Genomic DNA, 11,273 nt, shown 5'->3' with positions numbered 1-11,273 from the left:
CATTTTTACTTATCGAGTATTTACTTGGCAGACCCTTTAAGAAACAACAAAAGAGAGTAACAATTTTATTATGTCATTCTTTGAATATAATAAATTCAATGCTTTTGTAAATACATTGAAAAATATCTATAGATAATAATAAGGATAAATTGGAAAATTAAATGATAAATTATCTCTAAATTTCTAAATTGGAAAAATAAAAGTATTTGTACTGTTTTATTTTTGGTGAGTTCACACACTTTAATAGTATTTGAGTGAGATTAAAAAGTGTTTATAAGCACTTGTTTATTAAGCCAAAAAAACACAAATAAGTCAACAGTTTAAGTTAAAGATCCCAATTTATGACTTTTGTCTTACAAGTCATAAGTTATAAGTCTATCAAAATAGACTCTTAGTATAGTGGACGGATGAAGTAATAAAGTTGTATTGGAAAAATAGCTTGTATACGTAGAAAAATGTTGGTATCCCCACATGAAAGACGATGATTAAGTGAAGTGTGGTACATTAGGGCTTGAGTGGAGATTTTGTATTGACTGATGTATTACCTTTGTTACCTATAAATAGTAATTTTGATATATTTGCAAAAGGTTGAATTCTGAATAATACCAAAGCAATATCTAATATTCTTTTGTGCGCCATACTTACTATATTTTACTAAATCTTAGCTCTCAAGTATAACTTAACGTCCTCAAATATGAGATCAATAACACCTAACATCTACGGATCCAATGCAAACACATATCATCAAAGCTCCATTGCTTTGTGCATATATTTTTTTTTATTCCTTTTACTTTCTTTACTATTTTCATTTAATTCATTCACGAACACATTTTAACTACTGATAATCGAATTTAATGAGTAAGATCAAGATATATATCATTTTTGGAAAACAATTTTAACTATATTATTTTTTGGTAAACAGTTTAATTTGCTCTTAGTGAGCAACTATATTTTTTTTTCTCGATTTTAAAAAAAATCAAATTATGTTATGCAAGGATGAAGGATCATGGGCTAAATTAAAGTCTTAACATATATGTTGTAATCTATTTATTTACTAAGTAATTTTCTTTTGGAATGTGAATATTCAATATGAAACAAACGAAATAATACTCAAGTAAGGACAGTTTAGACATAAATAAATATGAAATACCTAGTGTTAGATTATTAAATACAATTTGAGGGATGGTAGAATTGTCTTTTCATATAACAAATGGTTTTTTCAAATACAAATCGAAGAAAAATAATTTTGCTTGAGATGATTTGGATATATTTTGCATCGATCTATAAATGCATATGTTCCTAAGTGTTAAACTAAATTATGATAAGTGAATATGTTAGAAAGAAACAAAAGAAACCTAAAATTACCTGAAAGAAAGTTGAAGATAAAACACGATAAAAAAAAAAGAAAAAAAAAGAAGAAGATCCATATAGGTTGAAAGGAAGGTTTTAAACTCATATAGATATTACTATGATTGCTACTATTAGTATTATTTATAATATTATTAATATTCTTTTCACTTTATTTAATTTATAATAATGAAGAAGAAATGAGTACTCATATAGCTGATCCTAACTTGTTTGGAACTGAAGCATAATAGTTGTTAAACTTAAAAGCCACCAGATCATGACCAAAAAGTGCTTAAAAGAATTTATACTCTCTCCGTTCCTATTTACTATATGTCACCATTTTTAAATTTCACATACCTTAAGAAACTATGTAAGTTTACTATTATACTCTTATTTAATATTCTCTTGAAGTCAATTTTTCAATAAATGAACATAAATTAATTTATTTTGATTAATTAAATTAACCAACGAACATGAATTAATCACTTAGTTTTTCTATTCATACTTTCAAGGCTAATAACTCTCATGGATAAAGGAGGAAGAATAGTGTCATTTATACATTAATTTTGTAAAATGACAAATATGAAGCATCATCTACTTTTAGTAAGAACGACATATAAATATAAACGGAGAGAGTAACACACAAAAGCATTAAGAAACAGCAAAATGGATTTTATAGAGGCCCTGATTTAAGATATCAGAAATTCAAGCCAAAATTGCCACCTTGAAATCTGATAAATGAGTCTTAAGAAAATTTGCAAGAAAAGAAACCAAAGTTACAATATGTGACTTTTAGCAACTTTGGCAAACTCCAATAGTCTAGGAATCAGGAAGCTAGTTCTAATCAAGAAACAATGTTCTAAATTAGACAAAAAACACCAGTTGATGATATTCAGCTGATGAATGTGAAAAAAATCGGAGCTCGGAGGAAATAGATCGCTCCATTGCGCTGTTGCACCAAGACGGTATCTAAAAACCGACAGCATATCTTGTTTGGTTATCCCAGTAGATTTTTGATTGCTTCACCATTTCAGCTCGTTCGGAAGCATGTCTTTCCTTCCAATACTGCTTAAATCTGAAAAGTATAAAAGCGAATAAGCAATTTCCTAACGTTTTACTCAATCGCCTTTGAAAAATTTAGCGTATAAATTAGTGAAAGAATAAGCGAATGACACTACCTGTTGATAGCAAATATATATACTAATACTTTGTGTTACTGACCTCTTCTTCTGAAGTAAGTCTAATTCCAGCATACGCACTGCATTAGCATAAGTTCCAACCTGCAACAATAAGTTAATTCTTATTTCAGTAAAACTTCAAAAGACGTTTGTGGTGTCTAGGACCTCGACTAACTCCACGAGATACCTGCCACCTCCCACAAGCAACAGGTAGCTCTGTCCACCAAAACTAGGACAGATGAGCAACTATCATCTTTTTCTTTGTTGTTCAATTACAGATCAAGTGTGGCAACTCTTTTGGAACTTACTGGACATTAAATGTACAACGCCTAGCAATAACTCTCAGTATTTGAGATGTTGGATAAGTGTTGGGACTGACAAAAGAGGAATACCATAACGGCTTGCATTTGGTGGACAATTTGGAAAGAGAGAAACTTGAGATGTTCATGTAAAATTAGGTCTTTGGCCCTAACTCACACCCTAAAAGCTAGCTCAAATGCTTATAAGGAGACCACCCATCTCATTAACCACACCAATGTGGGACTTTTGCCATTCTTTAACAGTTCCGAATACCAATACAGTTTCATTCAAAAGATAAAGGCTAACAACATCATTTTTGTTTTATTTTGGTGCAAAATGGAATGTCATTTCAGGAAGAAGAAAAAAAAAAGGTGGGGGGGGAGAGGAGGACATGTAGGTAGTGGTTGTAATAGTGGTGAGAAGTAGAGAGTGGATATCTATCAATAGGAGGAAAAGTTATTGTAGTAGAGTGGTAAAACAAAGAATTAGCTCGTTCTTCTGAAAATACATTTTAAATTACATGAAACCGAGACTATCTTGAGAGGTTCTTGCAAATAGATTTTCATGGTTCTTATCCAAATTGAAATGCATGTTTGTTCTCAGAGGCAGCTTAGCAAGACAGAAAATATCAAAGAGAAATTCTACTCCAGTATATCTTTCAATATTTACACAGGGGGGCTCTCCGAGAAGCTGATTTTCAAAATCAAATTGAGCTTCACAATGAAGACATACCAGAACCTTGACTTGGCTAGCCAGAAACTCCAAGTGGTATTTGCATTCAATAAATTTGTTACTTGGTTATTTTTCATTTTGTACTAGCTAGATTAGGAAAGGCATACTTATATGATGATCCAAAGCTTACGAGATTCCAGAGTTCGTTAGAAAAGGAATGCCACATATGCGCAGAGTTGGAGGAAAAAAGTTAAAGCAGAAACTTTTTGAGAATGCACTCTAGAATTAAGAAATGATGCTACTGCATAATATATGCTCTCAAAGTAACTGAAAGAAATAAAGTGTAACGGTGCTAACCTCTCTGCAAACTGGACATTTTGATACGTCACTTGCAGCCTTAATACCTTGGAATATCATCACAGAAGCTGCAGTGCAAGCACAAGATTTGCAGAAAAGATGCCCACAGCTTAAAGCATATGGATTGAAGACAGTATCCTAGAAATCATGAACAAGTGAATTATTAATATCCTGTCAATGAAAGGGATTCCATATCATGGTTAACAAAAAAAAAGGGTGTGCTTACCAAGCAGATTGGACAAGTAAGATCATACTCTAATTTCACAGAATCTGGAAACTTCAAAGTCATAATAGACCCTGTATCACTGAGATTGCAAGAAAATTGGCTGAAAATCACATTAGACTTCCCACCATTCGATTCATTGAAATTCATATACAAAGCACCTAGTTCTATCAACCATGGTGATTGTAGAATCTCAAGGCGTTCAGAACGCATCTTTGACTTGAAGTTCCTTCCAGTCACAGAGCAGTGAACCTACATAAAGATGTCCCTATTCAAAAAGAGTACACATATAACTTCTGCTTAAGAAAAATGCAGTACAGTCGCTTACTTTATCATATTTCTTAAGAATCTTTTGCATAGCAATAGCATTCATCATGGCATATTCAATTAGTATTTGGCACTCTTGCATCATGGCCTGCTGATCATTCTTGAAACATTGACGCAACGTTACCAGGTATTTTTGTATTCCTGGAGCAGTATGAAGTTGGAGAAGTCTTCTCACTCTAGAACTGAAGCAACCAGCTATATCAGAAGCCTCCTTTTTCAACTCAGCGAAGAAGTTTTGATCACACACTAGAAGAATATAAAAGTGCATAGTTAAAGACTGTCACAAAGGATAATCAAATGAAGCATATTAAACATAAAGGGTATCCAAAAATTGAAGTATATGGATTCCGTAAAACTAGCGAACAGAGAAAAGATTACCCATCTAAAATGCTATTTTAAGGTATAAACAAAAATGAGGGGGAAAAAAAGAATATGCAGACTGACTGAGAAAAAACAAAGAATTTTTTTTGGTTCTAAAATACTCATTAGCTGCAGCAAGGTCCTATTTCTGGATGTAGCAACAGAGAGAATACTCTTACAAGTGTCCCCATCCGAAATGCACAATACCATCTGGTACAACTTGTAACTGATATTAAAAAAGAAATGAAAATATAGGCAACGTATATTAGATGAACTGCTGCATTGCTAGAGCTCTTTCAGAAAAGAATGTCTTCTCAACTTTGACTGTGATTCCTGAAGATACATTTGGTCAGCCTCAAGAGGATGCTTATAGGGTATTTAAATTGACTTAGTTTTACCTAATGGTACACACGCTGAAAATTCTGTAGTGTGGACACATCTTGTGAATATTTGTATAAGTTTATTTAGCTTACAATAAAATAACGAGAATGTTTCCAAGTGCCTTTCACGGAAATGCAGTGACTTATTCCGAACAACGATGGATCCAAGACTTTCACTAAGGGGGTCCAGGAAACAAAGCTTATCAAATAATGTGACTTCCAACATTGTCTACTAGAAAAATAATTTTAGAAAGGAAATATATCCACGTTTAATTGTTAGTGTGATGGCTCAAACATAGAGAGAGTTGTGCAAGAGTGCTATCTATCAATATTGTATTTAATAACTAAATAAAATATCTTTCTATGTATGAAATACTTTAGGTATATAGATTAGGAAAAAATAAGATGAACTACACATGCAACGCACATGCAGAGAGACTAGCACGTACTTACTTTCTTCCTTCTCTAAAAGCCTTTAGAGCAGGTTGTAGTTATCCTCAAACATAAAGCTCCAGATTGGTTTACTCATGAATAGACTTCAAATGAAGTATTATTATATTTGGACAAGTCATGTGCATCAAAGAAATAGAACGGCTCTCCCTCTCTATTTTAAACCTAGCGCTGCCAGCTTGGATGAACAAAGTGTGCACCCGGTGTAATTGATAAGTCGATGTATCAACACAGCCCCCTTTGAAGTGTTAAGTGTTCCGATATTGGTTGTTCTCTATTAACAAATCTATAACATACGACATGTTTACTCTCATTTCCTACATTAAGCCTATTTAGAGGTCTCAAATGTTTTATTTCTTTAAATCTATGAAATATCTGGTTTCCCTCATTTCCTTTCTCCTTCTCACTATTATTACATAACCTCATAAAAAAATATTGTCCTTGTTTACACTTTCTCAACATATAAAAGGAAATGATCAAAGGTGTATTCCACAAAAATCTCCCTAGAATTTTGTACCAGCTACCAAGTAAAGATTCCAGTTTCAATTTTGAAATACTTCATATAGCATGTGTGAGAATGAAGGAGCTATTACGCAGCAGCAAAAAGGTTAAGGTAACCAATTCATGACTACACAGAATTGAACTCAAATATGTGAGGTTAGCCATATTCTGTCAATAATTATATGTGATACTTAATATGAAACCTTCAGCTAGTTACATTAACTCATGACAATTTCCTTCCATTTTTATTCATTTATTCAATGTCCTTCAGAAACAGCCTCCACGTCTCCACAAAACAGGGGTAAGGCTTGTGTACACACCACCCTCCACAGACCCCACTCGCTTGTGGGATTACACTAGGTATGTTGTTGTTGTGTTTGCTTATTCACTCTAGGATTCATTTGGTCTTAAGTGAACAACTGGCATGCCGTTTCTCCAAGAAAGATATTAGGGAGTCGTAGACATCAAAAAAATTAGTGCGACTCTACAAGATAAGCCTGGTTGTATATGTATGTTTAGTATAACCATCACTTCAATCAATTGAATCAATGCAAGCAATGTTGTTCCCACATGTCTATTCATTCATAAACAAAGCTCTTCAAACAAATCTTCTTTGCTAGTGCTCCTCGAGGCTACTCTACCCTATACCCTAGCTCACAACACCTACATAAATGGTAACACATTCTCTTGAAAAGGCATTCCGAAATCCCATTCATAAAGAGATCAAGACATCACGGAGAAAATTTAGAGATATAAGAATCAAAAAAGGAAAAATATTCATACTCACATATATTCATCAATAAAATCTCCATTCATTTGTGATTGCAATTTATTTTTCATCACCAGAGAAACAAAACACAAAAAATATATGTAATCTACATTTAATCGTTTTGCTTACCCCAAAATTTCACGAAAAGCTGCAATCAGTTGTGCATATAAAAATTCTCATGATCATATATATACATATAATCAAATTCAAGCAATAGATAGAAAAATAACCAAATCCAATAAACTAAAATTGAAAACAAAATCAAAAAAGGGGAAAAAAAATACATACATTGGCAAGATTCAAGCTGACAAATCGCAGAATTTTCATTTTCATGATCATCATGTTGTTCTCCATTGGAATTGGATTCCTTCAAAGCAGCAGCCCTACAAGCCCTACAACTCTTCAAAACTTTCTTCAACCTTTTGTATTCAACATGCGGACTAAATTTATCCAAACCTTCTTCCGCCTGTAAATACTCCATGAAAGTTTCTCCAAACTTCATGATAAATTTTTTTTTTCTTCTCAAACAAAAAAAAACCCAACCCAATTATAATAATATTTTTCCCAAAATTTCACACAAATCGAAGATCGTATAGAAATTTATTTATTTTTGTTATAAATTGTGGGTGGGTTATGTAAATGTTAACCTGAGAAATAATTTTTTCTTCGGTTACGAATTTTGGCGTGTAATCGCTGTGCATCAGCTGTTTTAGGTTTTTATATTAATGTTTTGCAGAAAACCAAGAAATAGTTTGTTGCATGTCATGAACGTGTCGCTAATATATCAACTTGTGCAAGGAACCAAATATGGAATAAAATAAAAGTCCACATTATTTACTTTTATCATATTAATTTAAGAAAATTAGAACTATTACTTACTTCTATATTAAGTAATAAATATAGTCCTAACCAAAATATTTATGAAATTATTAAACACTAATTAAATGATTATGACTCAAAGAATTTCCGTTACAATTGCTTTTTGATAAAAAATAATAAAGTTACATTTTTTTCTCCGTCCATTTTTATTTTATTCACTATAATATTTTGGGATATCTAACAATATTTGTATAGCTTACAAAATTAATAAATAAATTGTGTAACATTTTACTCTTGCTATTAAATACTATTTATTTTTCAATGTTTAGATGATTTATATTTAATAAGGATGATTTGGTAAAAATACACTTATCATTTACTACTTCTTAGAGTCGGTTTGAAATTGTTGTTAAAAACTACTTATTTTTAGTAGCACTTTTTTAAAATAGCTTTACAGAAAAGTGTTTGAAAAAATAATAATTTGTGTTTGGTTAATTCATTTGAAAAGTGTTTTTGATAAGCAAATTGTGTTTGAGTAATCTTTTTTTTTTTTAAATGAGAGTCAAATTATGAAAAAGGACAAGTATCAATGCACTTTTAATATTAAGATTATTTATAGAGAAAAATTATTTTAATTATCTATTATTAAAATTTTAATTAAATTTTTATTTTTATTAAATTAAATGTACATATTCAAATTGTCAATCAATATTACACATAGATGTATAAAAAAATAAATTAAATATTGATATACTATTAATATGATGATTTAAATATAATTAAAAATCAAGCAAAATAAAGTAAAAATTACTTCACAAATCAAATCCACCACAAAAATAAATAAATATTAAGGGATATATTAATAAAGATGTATATATGGTAGGGATATTTTGGTCTTGAAAAAAATATTTTTTTTGCTTGTGTGTATTTTTAAAAGCAAAATTTTTTAGCTTCCTTCCAACCTTAGAAAAATTGTTTGTGTTTCCATTCAAAAGCAATTTTATTGATCTATCAAACGCCTTATTTTTCAAAAAAAATATTTTTTTTCTCAAAATAAGTATTTTTTGTCTCCCAACAACAATATCAAACAGACACCTAATCTATATGTCAAGTTAATAGTGAACTACTTTTATTGTATAGGGGGAGTAATTCTTAAATTTCAGTCAAAAAGATAATGTTGAAACTAGTCTTTGGAGCACATGTGTTCCATGTGAATTTTTATAGATTCGTTAGAAAAATTAAATTTTTATGCAAATCCTGTGAAGTGAATAATATTTTTTTAATGTGCGTCAAGATACATCAAATGAGGGACACATTGTAATGTTTAAAATTAATTCCTTTGAAGCTACCATCGGTAAATCAATTCCGTTGAAACTATTATCGGTAATTTTTGAACTTTGTTTAGTAGTTAACACACTTCCAATAAAGTCACATGACTAATTTGAGCCAAATAACAATACATACTTACGATAATGATAACAAAAAATTCATAAAATTAGATTGGTGAAGTCTAATAGAGAAAAAACACACAAAAAATAAAAGAAAAATAAAACATACACATTGTTCGCAAGACTTTATTCATATAGATTATAGATAGAAAATAAATATAGAATCAATAAGTTATCCATATCGAAATTCAGAAGCTACAAGTTTAAAGAGGAAAAACAAAAGGCACAGACCATGTGTTGCATATATATTTTCAGCTTTTATTATAAAATTTGTGTAACAAAATAATAAATCAAAAATCTATTTTAAAAGCTATGTCACTTGAGAAAATATTTGTTGTTATGATACGGAGACACCATTTAAAATTTGTGAATTTAAATTTTGAACTTGTATTATGTTTATGTAATTCATTACTTTAGTTATTTATTTGTTGAATAGAAATAAATTCAAAAAAGCGGACAAACACAGTTACCATCTAACAATAAATACGTGAAGAAAATCAATATCATATAACCCTATAATGGTATATAGAAATATGCCGTTTGAATTTTATGCTCTAGATTATTGTAAATGCATGTAAATATCTCTAACTCTAACCACTGAATTAACTAAGAGAATTGAAATTTAACGAAAAGAAATCTTTAAAATTATCAATAACTTATCAAACAGGATGAATAAACATATTTCTCGATAAAACTTGCTAACAAAGCAAATAGATGTACATTTATCAATTCAGCCCAAACGTTTAAATTTCTTGTTTGATTTTATAGCTATTTCTTTTATAATAATAACATATCTCGTGAAATTCGTCTAGGAAGTGTAGAGTGTGCACAAACCTTACCTCAATTCAGAAGACCCTCAACTTGAGTCGAGTATAGCAAATCAAAGTAAATATGAAGAAAAAAAAACTACAGTGAAAAGAATATAATATAATATAACAACTATTACGAAAACAATAACAACAAAAAAAAGTGCAATAACCGAAACACCATAAAAACAATAGGTGGTAGAAAGCAAAAGAAAGACAGTACAAAAATAAAAGTACTACTACGACAGACACCACTAAGTCTAAACCCTTCGGAAAGCAAGAGAACACTCCACTACAACCTTCTACCTTAATCTACGATCTCCATGCTGTAATTGATGAAATCAATTTCTTTTTTCTTCTGAGCTATGAAAGGCGAATTAGCTTATGTATTTGCTAATAATAATTTTACCTCATGCACATGATATTTATAAGCCAAAAGTTTGCCTAGAATTCTGTAGAAAGCTCAAAAGTTATGTTGGAGAATGGAGAGTCATTCTTAAAATGCGTTTTAAAATACCTTTTCATTTTTAGTATTTAATAATATGATACTCCCTCCATCCCATTTTATGTGTCATTCCTTTTTATAAATAGTTGGATCACAATACTTGTCATTTTATAAAATTTATGCATAAATTACCATATTTTTTCTATTATACCCTTAATAGAGTAGTTAATTAATTTTGAAAATGTATTCATCATTTATTATAAAGTTGACTTAAGAAAACATTAAATAAGGGTAGAAGGGTAGAGTTACATCATTTCTTAATGCAAATGCAAAGTAAAAATGTGACATATAAAATGGAATGGAGAGAGTATAATTATTATTTAATATTTAATTGCTTAGATATTTTATAACATTTTGAATAAAGATAAGAGTAAAATAGTATTTCAACTTTTAATTTTGTGGCTTCCACTTTTAGTATAATATGATAATATGATTACTTCACTCACCTTAAGAAGTTGTTGGGCAAATGGCAAATGACATTTATTGTTGAAAAGAAAAGAATAGGTCTCTATTTTCATTTATTATGGCAAATGGCATTTATGGTTAGTTTTCTAATCTAATTGTGGATATATCTTGGTATTCCTAAATTCATAAAAAGTAGAGTATAATATCATATGGATTCAATTTCACAAAACTATTAAGAAAAGTTACACATGCTCCATTTGTTCATTTTTAATTGTCATGTTACCGTTTTCGTAAGTCAATTTGACTAATTTTTAAAGTTAAATTAGATTACATTAATTCGATACTTTAAACAAAAATTTTAAATATTAAAAAACTATATGAAAAGAACTATAAATTCCAATTTTTTGCATATCAATATGATGAAAA

General features: G+C 30.0%; 1 protein-coding gene across 1 annotated transcript; it reads right to left on the bottom strand.

The window, feature by feature from the left end:
* Positions 1-1,998: 1,998 nt before the first annotated feature.
* Positions 1,999-7,550, bottom strand: LOC125840715 (probable E3 ubiquitin-protein ligase BAH1-like 1). Its single transcript, XM_049519682.1, has 6 exons — positions 7,153-7,550; positions 4,406-4,650; positions 4,081-4,329; positions 3,855-3,992; positions 2,569-2,627; positions 1,999-2,422 (listed from the first exon to the last, which is right to left on the bottom strand). The coding sequence occupies exons 1-6, from the start codon at positions 7,364-7,366 to the stop codon at positions 2,317-2,319; spliced, it is 1,011 nt and encodes a 336-aa protein (XP_049375639.1). The 5' UTR covers positions 7,367-7,550; the 3' UTR covers positions 1,999-2,316.
* Positions 7,551-11,273: the final 3,723 nt, after the last annotated feature.

The sequence above is a fragment of the Solanum verrucosum genome, unplaced genomic scaffold (assembly GCF_900185275.1).
Source record: "Solanum verrucosum unplaced genomic scaffold, falcon-dt-bn FXZP01000176.1, whole genome shotgun sequence".
Lineage (NCBI taxonomy): Eukaryota > Viridiplantae > Streptophyta > Magnoliopsida > Solanales > Solanaceae > Solanum > Solanum verrucosum.
Note: the sequence above shows the minus strand (reverse complement) of the source record. Positions and strands in the feature narration are given on the sequence as shown.

Coding starts and splice junctions, on each gene's coding strand:
- LOC125840715 (XM_049519682.1), bottom strand. CDS start 7,366: ATGAAGTTTGGAGAAACTTTCATGGAGTATTTACAGGCGGAAGAAGGT. Junction 2,628..3,854: donor AATGTCCAGTTTGCAGAGAG/GTTAGCACCGTT, acceptor TTATTGTTGCAG/GTTGGAACTTATGCTAATGC. Junction 2,423..2,568: donor GACTTACTTCAGAAGAAGAG/GTCAGTAACACA, acceptor TATACTTTTCAG/ATTTAAGCAGTATTGGAAGG.